The 15,536-nt window shown below is 51.6% G+C and overlaps 1 protein-coding gene across 2 annotated transcripts in view; it reads left to right on the forward strand.

The window, feature by feature from the left end:
• Window positions 1-15,536, forward strand: part of MPND (MPN domain containing) — an 80,500-nt gene that overhangs the window by 42,444 nt on the left and 22,520 nt on the right. For both annotated transcript variants that reach the window (XM_075352513.1, XM_075352514.1), the window contains exons 6-11: window positions 401-497; window positions 577-649; window positions 1,121-1,197; window positions 12,754-12,922; window positions 13,014-13,084; window positions 13,175-13,264. In XM_075352513.1, the coding sequence (XP_075208628.1) occupies window positions 401-497; window positions 577-649; window positions 1,121-1,197; window positions 12,754-12,922; window positions 13,014-13,084; window positions 13,175-13,264 (577 nt within the window). The remainder of the gene's footprint in view (window positions 1-400; window positions 498-576; window positions 650-1,120; window positions 1,198-12,753; window positions 12,923-13,013; window positions 13,085-13,174; window positions 13,265-15,536) is intronic.

A 15,536-nucleotide genomic window follows, 5' to 3' on the forward strand; every position in this document is an offset into this window, starting at 1 on the left:
TTATTTTTAACAAAGAGTGTATTGTACAAAAGTCATAAAATGATATGTATTTGATATCGCAATTATCATATTGGTTGGCCCACACAATAAACTCTATTTCTACAGCACGTAAATGGCATTCTATTTATTACTTAAAAAAAATAAATACAGAATTTATATATTCTGGTACGTATAAAAACTATCACATACCTACCAGAATCACTGACGTGTGAAAGAGACCGTAAAGGTCCAAAATGAGCAAGTCCTGAAGGAGTTAATTGACAAAATGACAGTACGTGCTGTGCAATTCTGCCCAGTTATAAATGAAATCTAGAACCTACAGAGTTCTGAGAACTGGATTATTGGTCTGATGTGATGGTTCTTTGTCTGGAACTGTGATAATCATCATTTCTTGTTTTAGGGACCCACATACCTTGGTTCACCTTACCTCTTTTGTGGCATTGAACAAGTTCCAGCCTTTTCACGTGTCTATTTCCAGTAACACTCTTCTGTTGATGGTAAGTTGAAGTCAGTTGTGAGCATTATAAAATGTAATCCTGTTAATTAACCCCAAGTAATAAATGCTGCTCATCGCAGGATTTTCACAGCCACTTGACACGTAGTGAAGTAGTGGGCTACCTTGGGGGGCGTTGGGACACCAACAGCCAGTGTGAGTATTGTTTTGTTGTTTCTACTTCATTTAATAACTTATCACATAAAAGGGTTGTCCACTATTGGACAGCCATAGTTTAATCAAGTCAGGACCCCATATAAAGTAAAAACCGTGTATACTCACCTCCTGTAGCGGTGCTGTTCCAGTTAGGTATGGGACGCTGTTCCTGGAGGGTGACATTAGCTGTAGCGGTTGCCGATGAGCTGCACCTTTTATTGTTTCATCTGAGCGTATGTCCACCCTAACGTAATATTGATGAGCTACTGCTCGTTGGCTGCCGCCGGCAAGCGACACAACAATGTTCCCTCACCCTACGTGAACAGTGTCACCAACATCGCGGAAACTACACCACTCCCAGAAGCAATTGTACACATGGGGATCCTGAATTGTTTGATTAAGCTGGGGTTGTCCAGTAGTGGATAACCCCTCTAAGTATTGTGCTGGAATAAACTGTAAATCTTTCTCCAGTGTTGACGGTGCTGCGTGCCTTTCCTTGTCGCTCCCGCCTGAAGGACACCGAGACCGCTGCAGCAGTAGAAGAGGAGGTGATGTTTGTGAAAATGCAAATGGGATGGAAACAACTGAGATGGGAGCAATGTTCCCTGAAATACACCAAAATTAATTTTAGCCTATGGTTTTTAACATTTTTTTTTTATTAACTTACATTTAGCAATTATCAACACAAATTTACTAATAAAACTAGTGGTATGTCGTAACAATAAAAATAATGCTTGTTTTATAGTAATTCAGTGAGCTATGTGCAATTTAGCCTGGAAGCAGTGGGATGACAGCCGCTGTACACAGGACATCGAAGAAGGAATGTGCTGTCTCTAATGCACCAGCACTTTATCCTGAATTGGAGCCAAAGCACTCATAACGAGAATATGTCATGGGTGCCTTCATGCTGATTCCATATTTACTGTGATTGTAGAAATCTGTTTTGCTGTTTCTGCAGAATCCAGCATTAAAATGGTCTGAACTGCAAGTGCTTTGGGGTGGGGCACTGCACTTGCACCTTTCCAGCCCTCCTTTCCTACATCCCATCCTATTTCCCATCTGCCTGACAGGTCGAAACAAAATAACAGAATATTCAGTGGAGCAGCAGGAATAAAATAATCCCAAACATCCCAAACCTGGACATTATTTGCTATCCTGTGCTCTAACGTGTGTATACCTTTTTACGTCCCCTCCTGCCCAGGAGCTGGGGTATGATCAGACCATGTCTCTGTACGGTCAGACACAGCCATTACACAGTACATATGGTAGCAGGGACACATTTTTAAGATTGGCTCAGCACAGGTACTTTTTTTTTTTTAAACACGTGATTATGGAACTGTATTATTATTCCAAGATATATTGTTTAAAATGAACTTTGTTCGTGGGAAAACCCCTTTAATAAATCCTGCATTTGCAGGCAGTGGTAAACTATTGCATGCGCTGGCTGTGTTGAGGTACAGCTACCATTTGCTTAGAGAAGACCACAGGTAGGAAGAGCCGAAGAAGCAATCACATGAGTAAATTGCAAGACAACTACCGTCTTTAAAGGGGTGGTTCACCCATTTTTTTTATTTTCTGTATGAGCTCTACTTACCTTTCTAGGCGTCTTCTCCATTGGCTTCTGTTTCCAGTTCTGGCACTGAGCGGCGCTATCCTGCACGCTCAGTGCCTGTCACATGACCCCCTGGAGCTGTGGCCGCCGGCATCCTCTGACGTCCCGGCATTTCCGGGCTCTCAAACAAGACGGGTACGTCACAGGATGCCGGCGCCACTCAGATTGAGTGACAGGGCTGTGGGCGGTGACTACCGCACATCACAGCTCAGCATCGAGGGGAGGATCCGGAGGAAGTCAGTGTGGAGCCGGAAGCGTCCTGCAGAGAGGCTGAGGCACGGGGCGCAGTGTGCAGTACGGGGGGGGGGGGGGGTCTTTAGCTGAATCCCCCCCTGCACATAAGTATGTGCTCACACTGTCCACCCGCCCGCTCTGCTGCGATGTCAGGAGAGCGGCCGGTGTCGGGCAGTGTGATCGTGTGCTCCTCCCAGCAGCAAGACACTGGCATGTCACCGCTGTGCTCTGCCATCTGTCCTGCTGCATGGGACCAACTGTCTGCACTCTGTCACCTGCACCACAAGTCACAGAGTGGAGACAGTTGGTGACAGAGCACCTCTGCCCCCCCCCCCTCTTCTTTCCCCACTCTCTTCTTTCCCCACTCTCTTCTCTCCCCCCACTCTTCTCCCCCTCCCCTCTTCCCTGCCCCCCTCTTATCCCTCTCTCCTCTCCCCTCTCTTTTCCCTCGCTCTCTTCCCCCCTGCGCTCTTTTCCTCCCCCCTGCACTCTCTTTTCCTCCCCCCTGCGCTCTCTTTTCCTCCCCCCTGCGCTCTCTTTTCCTCCCCCCTGCGCTCTTTTCCTCCCCCCTGCGCTCTTTTCCTCCCCCCTGCGCTCTTTTCCTCCCCCCTGCGCTCTCTTTTCCTCCCCCCTGCGCTCTCTTTTCCTCCCCCCTGCGCTCTTTTCCTCCCCCCTGCGCTCTCTTTTCCTCCCCCCTGCGCTCTCTTTTCCTCCCCCCTGCGCTCTCTTTTCCTCCCCCCTGCGCTCTCTTTTCCTCCCCCCTGCGCTCTTTTCCTCCCCCCTGCTCTCTTTTCCTCCCCCCTGCGCTCTCTTTTCCTCCCCCCTGCGCTCTCTTTTCCTCCCCCTGCGCTCTCTTTTCCTCCCCCTGCGCTCTCTTTTCCTCCCCCCTGCGCTCTCTTTTCCTCCCCCCTGCGCTCTCTTTTCCTCCCCCTGCGCTCTCTTTTCCTCCCCCCTGCGCTCTCTTTTCCTCCCCCCTGCGCTCTCTTTTCCTCCCCCCTGCGCTCTCTTTTCCTCCCCCCTGCGCTCTCTTTTCCTCCCCCCTGCGCTCTCTTTTCCTCCCCCCTGCGCTCTCTTTTCCTCCCCCCTGCGCTCTCTTTTCCTCCCCCCTGCGCTCTCTTTTCCTCCCCCCTGCGCTCTCTTTTCCTCCCCCCTGCGCTCTCTTTTCCTCCCCCCTGCGCTCTCTTTTCCTCCCCCCTGCGCTCTCTTTTCCTCCCCCCTGCGCTCTCTTTTCCTCCCCCCTGCGCTCTCTTTTCCTCCCCCCTGCGCTCTTTTCCTCCCCCCTGCGCTCTCTTTTCCTCCCCCCTGCGCTCTCTTTTCCTCCCCCTGCGCTCTCTTTTCCTCCCCCTGCGCTCTCTTTTCCTCCCCCTGCGCTCTTTTCCTCCCCCCTGCGCTCTCTTTTCCTCCCCCCTGCGCTCTCTTTTCCTCCCCCCTGCGCTCTCTTTTCCTCCCCCCTGCGCTCTCTTTTCCTCCCCCCTGCGCTCTCTTTTCCTCCCCCCTGCGCTCTCTTTTCCTCCCCCCTGCGCTCTCTTTTCCTCCCCCCTGCGCTCTCTTTTCCTCCCCCCTGCGCTCTGTTTTCCTCCCCCCTGCGCTCTCTTTTCCTCCCCCCTGCGCTCTCTTTTCCTCCCCCTGCGCTCTCTTTTCCTCCCCCCTGCGCTCTCTTTTCCTCCCCCCTGCGCTCTCTTTTCCTCCCCCCTGCGCTCTCTTTTCCTCCCCCCTGCGCTCTCTTTTCCTCCCCCCTGCGCTCTCTTTTCCTCCCCCCTGCGCTCTCTTTTCCTCCCCCCTGCGCTCTCTTTTCCTCCCCCCTGCGCTCTCTTTTCCTCCCCCCTGCGCTCTCTTTTCCTCCCCCCTGCGCTCTTTTCCTCCCCCCTGCGCTCTCTTTTCCTCCCCCCTGCGCTCTCTTTTCCTCCCCCCTGCGCTCTCTTTTCCTCCCCCCTGCGCTCTCTTTTCCTCCCCCCTGCGCTCTTTTCCTCCCCCCTGCTCTCTTTTCCTCCCCCCTGCGCTCTCTTTTCCTCCCCCCTGCGCTCTCTTTTCCTCCCCCTGCGCTCTCTTTTCCTCCCCCTGCGCTCTCTTTTCCTCCCCCCTGCGCTCTCTTTTCCTCCCCCCTGCGCTCTCTTTTCCTCCCCCTGCGCTCTCTTTTCCTCCCCCCTGCGCTCTCTTTTCCTCCCCCCTGCGCTCTCTTTTCCTCCCCCCTGCGCTCTCTTTTCCTCCCCCCTGCGCTCTCTTTTCCTCCCCCCTGCGCTCTCTTTTCCTCCCCCCTGCGCTCTCTTTTCCTCCCCCCTGCGCTCTCTTTTCCTCCCCCCTGCGCTCTCTTTTCCTCCCCCCTGCGCTCTCTTTTCCTCCCCCCTGCGCTCTCTTTTCCTCCCCCCTGCGCTCTCTTTTCCTCCCCCCTGCGCTCTCTTTTCCTCCCCCCTGCGCTCTTTTCCTCCCCCCTGCGCTCTCTTTTCCTCCCCCCTGCGCTCTCTTTTCCTCCCCCCTGCGCTCTCTTTTCCTCCCCCCTGCGCTCTCTTTTCCTCCCCCCTGCGCTCTTTTCCTCCCCCCTGCTCTCTTTTCCTCCCCCCTGCGCTCTCTTTTCCTCCCCCCTGCGCTCTCTTTTCCTCCCCCTGCGCTCTCTTTTCCTCCCCCTGCGCTCTCTTTTCCTCCCCCCTGCGCTCTCTTTTCCTCCCCCCTGCGCTCTCTTTTCCTCCCCCTGCGCTCTCTTTTCCTCCCCCCTGCGCTCTCTTTTCCTCCCCCCTGCGCTCTCTTTTCCTCCCCCCTGCGCTCTCTTTTCCTCCCCCCTGCGCTCTCTTTTCCTCCCCCCTGCGCTCTCTTTTCCTCCCCCCTGCGCTCTCTTTTCCTCCCCCCTGCGCTCTCTTTTCCTCCCCCCTGCGCTCTCTTTTCCTCCCCCCTGCGCTCTCTTTTCCTCCCCCCTGCGCTCTCTTTTCCTCCCCCCTGCGCTCTCTTTTCCTCCCCCCTGCGCTCTCTTTTCCTCCCCCCTGCGCTCTCTTTTCCTCCCCCCTGCGCTCTCTTTTCCTCCCCCCTGCGCTCTTTTCCTCCCCCCTGCGCTCTCTTTTCCTCCCCCCTGCGCTCTCTTTTCCTCCCCCTGCGCTCTCTTTTCCTCCCCCTGCGCTCTCTTTTCCTCCCCCTGCGCTCTTTTCCTCCCCCCTGCGCTCTCTTTTCCTCCCCCCTGCGCTCTCTTTTCCTCCCCCCTGCGCTCTCTTTTCCTCCCCCCTGCGCTCTCTTTTCCTCCCCCCTGCGCTCTCTTTTCCTCCCCCCTGCGCTCTCTTTTCCTCCCCCCTGCGCTCTCTTTTCCTCCCCCCTGCGCTCTCTTTTCCTCCCCCCTGCGCTCTGTTTTCCTCCCCCCTGCGCTCTCTTTTCCTCCCCCCTGCGCTCTCTTTTCCTCCCCCCTGCGCTCTCTTTTCCTCCCCCCTGCGCTCTCTTTTCCTCCCCCCTGCGCTCTCTTTTCCTCCCCCCTGCGCTCTCTTTTCCTCCCCCCTGCGCTCTCTTTTCCTCCCCCCTGCGCTCTCTTTTCCTCCCCCCTGCGCTCTCTTTTCCTCCCCCCTGCGCTCTCTTTTCCTCCCCCCTGCGCTCTCTTTTCCTCCCCCCTGCGCTCTCTTTTCCTCCCCCCTGCGCTCTCTTTTCCTCCCCCCTGCGCTCTCTTTTCCTCCCCCCGCGCTCTCTTTTCCTCCCCCCTGCGCTCTCTTTTCCTCCCCCCTGCGCTCTCTTTTCCTCCCCCCTGCGCTCTCTTTTCCTCCCCCCTGCGCTCTCTTTTCCTCCCCCTGCGCTCTCTTTTCCTCCCCCCTGCGCTCTCTTTTCCTCCCCCCTGCGCTCTCTTTTCCTCCCCCCTGCGCTCTTTTCCTCCCCCCTGCGCTCTCTTTTCCTCCCCCTGCGCTCTCTTTTCCTCCCCCCTGCGCTCTTTTCCTCCCCCCTGCGCTCTCTTTTCCTCCCCCCTGCGCTCTCTTTTCCTCCCCCCTGCGCTCTCTTTTCCTCCCCCCTGCGCTCTCTTTTCCTCCCCCCTGCGCTCTCTTTTCCTCCCCCCTGCGCTCTCTTTTCCTCCCCCCTGCGCTCTCTTTTCCTCCCCCCTGCGCTCTCTTTTCCTCCCCCCTGCGCTCTCTTTTCCTCCCCCCTGCGCTCTCTTTTCCTCCCCCCTGCGCTCTCTTTTCCTCCCCCCTGCGCTCTCTTTTCCTCCCCCCTGCGCTCTCTTTTCCTCCCCCCTGCGCTCTCTTTTCCTCCCCCCTGCGCTCTCTTTTCCTCCCCCCTGCGCTCTCTTTTCCTCCCCCCTGCGCTCTCTTTTCCTCCCCCCTGCGCTCTCTTTTCCTCCCCCCTGCGCTCTCTTTTCCTCCCCCCTGCGCTCTCTTTTCCTCCCCCCTGCGCTCTCTTTTCCTCCCCCCTGCGCTCTCTTTTCCTCCCCCCGCGCTCTCTTTTCCTCCCCCCTGCGCTCTCTTTTCCTCCCCCCTGCGCTCTCTTTTCCTCCCCCCTGCGCTCTCTTTTCCTCCCCCCTGCGCTCTCTTTTCCTCCCCCTGCGCTCTCTTTTCCTCCCCCCTGCGCTCTTTTCCTCCCCCCTGCGCTCTCTTTTCCTCCCCCTGCGCTCTCTTTTCCTCCCCCTGCGCTCTCTTTTCCTCCCCCCTGCGCTCTTTTCCTCCCCCCTGCGCTCTCTTTTCCTCCCCCCTGCGCTCTCTTTTCCTCCCCCCTGCGCTCTCTTTTCCTCCCCCCTGCGCTCTCTTTTCCTCCCCCCTGCGCTCTCTTTTCCTCCCCCCTGCGCTCTCTTTTCCTCCCCCCTGCGCTCTCTTTTCCTCCCCCCTGCGCTCTCTTTTCCTCCCCCCTGCGCTCTCTTTTCCTCCCCCCTGCGCTCTCTTTTCCTCCCCCCTGCGCTCTCTTTTCCTCCCCCCTGCGCTCTCTTTTCCTCCCCCCTGCGCTCTCTTTTCCTCCCCCCTGCGCTCTCTTTTCCTCCCCCCTGCGCTCTCTTTTCCTCCCCCCTGCGCTCTCTTTTCCTCCCCCCTGCGCTCTCTTTTCCTCCCCCCTGCGCTCTCTTTTCCTCCCCCTGCGCTCTCTTTTCCTCCCCCCTGCGCTCTCTTTTCCTCCCCCCTGCGCTCTTTTCCTCCCCCCTGCGCTCTCTTTTCCTCCCCCTGCGCTCTCTTTTCCTCCCCCTGCGCTCTCTTTTCCTCCCCCTGCGCTCTCTTTTCCTCCCCCTGCGCTCTCTTTTCCTCCCCCCTGCGCTCTTTTCCTCCCCCCTGCGCTCTCTTTTCCTCCCCCCTGCGCTCTCTTTTCCTCCCCCCTGCGCTCTCTTTTCCTCCCCCCGCGCTCTCTTTTCCTCCCCCCCCGCGCTCTCTTTTCCTCCCCCCCCTCGCTCTCTTTTCCTCCCCCCCCTCGCTCTCTTTTCCTCCCCCCCCTCGCTCTCTTTTCCTCCCCCCCCTCGCTCTCTTTTCCTCCCCCCCTCGCTCTCTTTTCCTCCCCCCCTCGCTCTCTTTTCCTCCCCCCCTCGCTCTCTTTTCCTCCCCCCCTCGCTCTCTTTTCCTCCCCCCCTCGCTCTCTTTTCCTCCCCCCCTCGCTCTCTTTTCCTCCCCCCCCTCGCTCTCTTTTCCTCCCCCCCCTCGCTCTCTTTTCCTCCCCCCCTCGCTCTCTTTTCCTCCCCCCCTCGCTCTCTTCCCCCCTCGCTCTCTTCCCCCCCTCGCTCTCTTCTCCCCCCCCGCTCGCTCTCTTCTCCCCCCCGCTCGCTCTCTTCTCCCCCCGCTCGCTCTCTTCTCCCCCCCGCTCGCTCTCTTCTCCCCCCCGCTCGCTCTCTTCTCCCCCCCGCTCGCTCTCTTCTCCCCCCCGCTCGCTCTCTTCTCCCCCCCGCTCGCTCTCTTCTCCCCCCGCTCGCTCTCTTTCCCCCCCCCGCTCGCTCTCTTTTCCTCCCCCGCTCGCTCGCTCTCTTTTCCCTCGCTCTCTCCTGGCATGGTCAGTACAGAAATCTCTCCATCGTGGAGGGGTGAGAGGGAGTAATAAACATGGAGTCCCTACTGTGTCTGTGTATTTATTTCTAATAAAGTATTTTTCTCTGTGTGGTCTTTTTTTTTTTTAAAAACCCTTTATTGGAGATTCTTAATGGCCAGGTCAACCTTGGCCTGACATTTAGAATCTCGGGCTTTATACCAGCGGGTAAAACATAGCTGGTATTAACCCCTTATTACCCAGCGTGCCACCTGCCACCAGGGCCACTGGAAGAGTTGGATACAGCGCCAGAAGATGGCGCTTCTATAAAAGCGCCATTTTCTGGGGCGGCTGTGGACTGCAATTCGCAGCGGGGGGCCCAGAAAGTTTGGGCACCCTTCACTGCGGATTCCAATCCCCAGCTGCCTAGTTGTACCTGGCTGGACTCAAAAATTCGGCGAAGCCCATGTCATTTTTTTTTTTTAATTATTTCATGAAATTCATGAAATAAAAAAAAAAAAAGGGCTTCTCTATATTTTTGGTTCCCAGCCGGGTACAACTAGGCAGCTGGGGGTTGGGGGCAGCCCGTAGCTGCCTGCTGTACCTGGCTAGCATACAAAAATATGGCGAAGCCCACGTCATTTTCTTAAAAAAGTTTTCAGGGAAAAAAATTTATAAAAAAAAAATGCTTCCCTGCATTTCTATTGCCAGTGAAAGTAACACCAAGCAGCGGGGGCTAGCAGCCAGTAGCTGCTTTGGTTACCCTTAGCAACAGAAAATGCAGCGAGAGCCCACAAACAATGTGATTTTTTTTTTATTTTTTATTTTTAATGAATTTTTTTAAAAAAAAAAAGGCATGGGCTTCGCCCATCGAGCACCAGAGCATTTTACTGCTCAATTCATCCCAAGTAATCAGATGACTCCAGTGTTGGCCGATTACTTGTTCTGTGTCCCCCTGCATCCATCGCAGCGTGTACGGGCTGTGAGGTCAGCGGAGTGGAGACAGTGACATGCTCTGCTCTGACACATAGTGTGCTGCATGTCACTATCTTTCTCCACTCTGGCACTTGTTGTGCAGGTGACCGGATGCTACATGTCACTAACTGTCTCCATTATGGGACTTGTTGTGCAGGTGAGAGTGTATACAGTTGGTACTATGCAGCAGAAATCACAGAGTGGGGCAGTTAGTGACATGTATCATCCGGTCACCTGCACAACAAGTCCCAGAGTGGATACAGTGACATGCAGCACACTATGTGTCAGAGCAGAACATGTCACCAACGTGTTCTGCTCTGTCACCTGCGGTGCTGCATGTCACGTTTTTGCCGCGATTTGGTGCCTTTTTTGCTGCGTTTTTGCTCACTGCGTTTTTAATCAGTGCACAATGCCATTAAATATTGTTGATGAAAAAAATAAAAAAGGTCTGATGTCATTTCCTTATTCAAAATGTTCATTGTATGCAGGAGAGCAGACAGCAGCTGCAGAACTACAAGGCTCAGCATCCTCCATCCAGGACTGTATGCAGTTTTTTACCCAAAAAGAAAAAAAAATGACGTGGGCTTCGCCATATTTTTGTATGCTAGCCAGGTACAGCAGGCAGGTACGGGCTGCCCCCAACCCCCAGCTGCCTAGTTGTACCCGGCTGGGAACCAAAAATATAGAGAAGCCCTTTTTTTTTTTTTAATTATTTCATGAATTTCATGAAATAATTTAAAAAAAAATGACGTAAGCTTCGCCTAATTTTGGTGTCCAGCCGGGTACAACTAGGCAGCTGGGGATTGGAATCCACAGTGAAGGGTGCCCAAGCTTTCTGGGCACCCCCACTGCGAATTGCAGTCCGCAGCCACCCCAGAAAATGGCGCTTTCATAGAAGCGCCATCTTCTGGCGCTGTATCCAACTCTTCCAGCTGCCCTGATGCCGGGTGGCTAGCCGGGTAATAATGGAGTTAGGGCTAGCTGTATATTATCAGCTAGCCCTAAGCCCGAAATTCATGGTGTCACGCCAATATTAGACATGGCCACCATGAATTTCTAGTAATGATAAAAAAAAAACAAAACACAACACACAGAAAAATATTTTTATTAGAAATAAAACACAACACAATTAGTGACTCCATCTTTATTGAAATAAACCCCCCTCCGCAGTAATCCTGGGTCAGGGTCCCGCGACGTCCAATCCAGATCCAATATCATCTGATCGGTTTGCTGGAAGGCAAAGCGATCAGATGATGTGTCAGGTTAAACTACGTGAATCCCATCACACATCAGCTGATTGTATAAAAGCCGATTATACAATCAGCTGATGCATCGGTGCAAAAAAAAAAAAAAAAATACTCACGTCTGTGATGATTACCGGCAGCTCCTGCAGCGGAGTCTGATCCTGTCCCATCACTGCAGGAGCTGCCGGCTATCAGCTGATGAAGTCTCCTGACGGCAGGATCAGCTGATAGCCGGCCGGGCGCGAAAAAGCCGGCGAGACTACGATCAGCTGATGCGTCAGGTGACTGCATCAGGTGATCCACCGCCAGGTCCTGCAAGCTTCGTGCGTGCCCCGGGGAGACTGCACACAGCCGAAGCGGCGGGACCGAGACAGGGGCTGGAAGCAGGCATGGCACCGGGACCCTGCAGACAGGTGAGTATGACATACACACACACATACACACTCACACACACATTGTATATACACACACACATACACACTCACACACACACTGTATATACACACACACACTATATATACACACTCTCACACACACTGTATATACGCACACACACTTTCTTCCCCTGGCTGTGTAGAGTAGAGCTGCTGCTGTCTCTGTGTGATTGATGATCTCAGTGCATCCACTGGGAAGAGGCAGGGAGGAGGGTTTGGGTGGAGAGCAGAGTGGGTGTATTAGACACAATGGGTGTGTTAGATAAGCTAGACACCGCCCTAGAGCCACAAAGAATTCTGGGACTTGTAGGAACTGAACACAGGAAGTCAGAGGAGAGATTAACCCCGTCAGAGCTGGAGCCAGCAATGAGCATGTGCTGCTAGTGCACAATGAAAGGTAATTTTGCTGAAAAAACATAATAGATGTGTTGAGGGGCACATATTAGCAAGATTTATCAGAAAAAAAAAAATCAGTTTTGGTAACTGGACAACTTCTTTAAGAGAACCTGTCAGCAGGATGTAGCACTATAAAATAAAGCCATAATGGCGCTGTGATGCTGATTAAGTGGATACCTGCAGTGAAGGAATCTGATCTGTGGTTGTTGAATAATCTTCATCTATAAAGTTTTCATCTGATGATGTCTTCTGTGCATTGGTGTGCATCAGGGTGGGACTTGGGGGAGGAGAGAGGGGTAGGGTCTTCTTCTCCGCTTGCTTCCTCTGTTTCTTTTACAGGTCACCGCCATCTTTACATTGGGCAGGGCATACTCAGTGTTATTCTGCAGCCAGTCTGCAGGTCTTCAATAAAGTGAAGGTGGTGCAAGCGCAGACTGAGATGTCAGCTGCATGACCCCTTCATTAAACCAAAATCTCAATCTGCACATGCATAGCCTCCAGCACCATTTTATTGAAGTCTGTAGAATTACACCACACATGGTCTTCAATAAAATAAATTTTGCAACAATTGTAATTTTATACTCCCTTAAAAGTACATCACATGATGAAATAAATGGTGTCATCAAAAGTACAACTAAACCTGCAAAACACAAGCCCTCACACGGCTATATCGATGGAAAAATAAAAGTGTTATGGCTCTTGGAATAAAGGGGGGAAAAAATGAAAACGCAAAAACTAAAAATCACTCGTTCCTTAACCCTAGAATGCATGCCTGGGGCCTCGCAGGCCTGCTAAGTTACTTGTTTTCTATGGTAGATTTCTATGGTTGCGTGGTCTAGGGTTAAAGACATTATTTCAATAGGATGCAGACGTGCTGTACCAGGCCGCGTCAGCTTTCAGTTTACGGGGCAGCTCTGGAACTGAGCATTTCCTGCTGCCACCGCCAAGAATAGCTGATCGGCAGGGGTGCTGGGTATCGGACCCCAGCCTAATAGACGTTGATGAACTGTCCTAACGAAAGGTCATTAGTGTTAAAATAGTGGCCAACATCTTTAAGGGGTTAATCAGCATCACAGCGCCGTTATGACCCTTGTTTTACTTTAAAGAGGTAAATCCTGCTGACAGGTTCTCTTTAAATTATATGGACACAGAGACCGCTAGTTTCCAATGTCTACATAGGTAATGGGAAGCTTTAAATCTTTTAATAAAGTGGCTGAACTCTTCAAGCCTACCTATCTTCAGTAATTTTACAGTATTCAACATCAGCTTCATTTATATCTATTCCCATGTTCTCCTTATTCAGAATAGTTCTTTTTCTAACAGATCTATCACAATCTTTTCCTACGGGGCCTGTCTTTGGTCGGTTGGTATCATAGTCATCCTTTTAATCCTGCACTGCCGTCCCTGCAAGACATTGAGTCTCAGATGGATTATCAGCTAAAACTGCAGGGTTCGGACAACAGTTTCCAGCCATGTTTGGGCTTAATATGTGGTGAGAATTTTGTTCTTCTTTGCCTCACAGATTCATATCATTACAAGATTTATGTTCTTTTGATGAGTGTTTGCTTTTTTTTTTTATTTAGCGCCATACTTCCGGGGAAATCATGGAGCCCAGTCTACAATCTGTCCATTCTGGGTTATGCCTCCAGCGGAGGTTAGTTATAAATTTTAGAATTCAAGTTCACTGTGTTATAGATTACTTGTAGCTTTTTTTTTTAATGCATTTTAAAATCTTCTTTTCCAGCACCGTCCAAATGATTACGGAATTCCTATGGAGGTTGAAGTGACATATATACAAGACAACTTTCTGACAAATGACATCTTTCACGACATGGTAAGGATTCACTATTTTTCATAGGACATTTGAAATGTGTATAATTGATCTATGGCCAAACATCAACATTGATGTGATCATTAAATCAGTTTAAATAATCATTAAAGGTAAGGTGTCATCCAAAAAAAATAATTCAATAACTGAAAAAATGTAAAGTATTAATGTTTTAATTAAATATTATTATTTGTTTTTAATTGAGCAAGATATTAAAAAAATTTAAAAGTTTGATATTTTCTACTCTTAAACACTAGGGAGAGCAGCTGCTGAATTCCTACAAAAATCCCACTGTAGAACTAGCTCACATTACAGCTGCAGTAAAAGTGGGTGGAATCTGCTCTATTGTATGTGATGTCACCCCCATCCGATCTGGGTGTTTCCAAAAACATAAGGGAAAATGAAATTTAGGCTTACAGTGCATTTTGTTGGTGACCACAAATGTCTAAAGTGTCACCAAGGACAGCTGCATAGTGCTCCTCACATAGCGCTCTGCATGCCCCGGTCCAGCAATGCTCTCCGCACGCATGCCCACCCGCAATGTTCTGGCACATGCACGCCCGCAATGTCCTGCCACTCGCACGCACACACACAGTGCTCTGCCACACGCACACCCGAAGAGACATTAGAGTTACAAACCCCTTGACTAAATCACTGTTGGCTTCTACAGCTTCTATCACAGTACTTGCTGCAGAATGAGTTAACAGTCCGAAATGTTTAATTAGTAAAACCTTTTTACAAAAAAATACATTTTTAGTCAGAATACTTGCATTTAAGTGGGATAGGTCAAAAAGAGTCAAAATACTTAAGTGTACTTATCATTCAACCCTAATTCCAAAAAGGTTGGGACACTGTAAATAAAAACAAAAACACAACAATGCAATGATTTGGAATTTTTAAAATCTCTTTTAGGCCCCCTTCACACGTCCGTGATACACGTGCGTGTTTGGTCCGTTTCCGTATATACCGGAGACACGGCCAAACGTGCACCAATGTTAATCTATGATTGTGGTCACACGTGCGTTATTTCATTATGTCCGTGTGTGTGTGTCCGTGATCCGTATGTGTTTGCGTTTTGCACGGATGCATGTCCGTTATCTGCACGGAGCACGCACACGTGGACACAATGAAAGTCTATGGGTATGTGCACACACGTTAGTAAACACGTATGCATCTACCTATAGTCCGTGTCCGTTTGGTGTTTTTATTTCTAGTGATGTCGGCTATTCTTTCTATTTCTGTGTATGTCGGTCAATCTCCCTGAGTCCGTCGGTCGGTCTGTCTGTCTCTCTGTCGGTCTCTCTGTCTGTCTGTCCCTCTCTCACAGTCTATCGGTCAGTTTCCCCCCCTCTCTCATACTTACCGTTCCCCGATCCCCGGCGCGGCGCTGCACGGCATTCACACTGCTGCGGCGGCTTTTACTATTTTGAAAAAGCCGGCCGCTCATTAAACAATCTCCTATTCCCTGCTTTCCCCGCCCACCGGCGCCTATGATTGGTTACAGTGAGACACGCCCCCACACTGAGTGACAGGTGCCTCACTGCACCCAATCACAGCAGCCGGTGGGCGTGTCTATACTGTGCAGTAAAATAAATAAATAAATAATTAAAAAAAAACGGCGTGCGGTCCCCCCCAATTTTAATGCCAGCCAGATAAAGCCATACAGCTGAAGGCTGGTATTCTCAGGATGGGGAGCTCCACGTTATGGGGAGCCCCCCACCCTAACAATATCAGTCAGCAGCCGCCCAGAATTGCCGCATACATTATATGCGACAGTTCTGGGGCTGTACCCGGCTCTTCCCGATTTGCCCTAGTGCTTTGGCAAATCGGGGTAATAAGGAGTTAATGGCAGCCCATAGCTGCCACTAAATCCTAGATTAATCATGTCAGGCGTCTCCCCGAGATACCTTCCATGATTAATCTGTAAATTACAGTAAATAAACACACACACACCCGAAAAAATCCTTTATTAGAAATAAAAAACACACACATATACCCTGGTTCACCACTTTAATCAGCCCCAAAAAGCCCTCCATGTCCGGCGTCATCCAGGATGGTGCAGCGTCGCATCCAGCTCTGCTGTATGGAGGTGACCGGAGCTGCAGCAGACACAGCCGCTCCGGTCACCTCCACGCAGCTAATGAAGACAGCCGTGCGATCAGCTGAGCTGTCACTGAGGTTACCCGCTGTTACTGGATCCAGTGACAGCGGGTAACCTCAGTGACAGCTCAGCTGATCGTGCTACTCACCTCATTTGCTGCGTGGAAGTGACCGGAGC

This window comes from Anomaloglossus baeobatrachus, chromosome 1 (assembly GCF_048569485.1).
Source record: "Anomaloglossus baeobatrachus isolate aAnoBae1 chromosome 1, aAnoBae1.hap1, whole genome shotgun sequence".
Classification (NCBI taxonomy): domain Eukaryota; kingdom Metazoa; phylum Chordata; class Amphibia; order Anura; family Aromobatidae; genus Anomaloglossus; species Anomaloglossus baeobatrachus.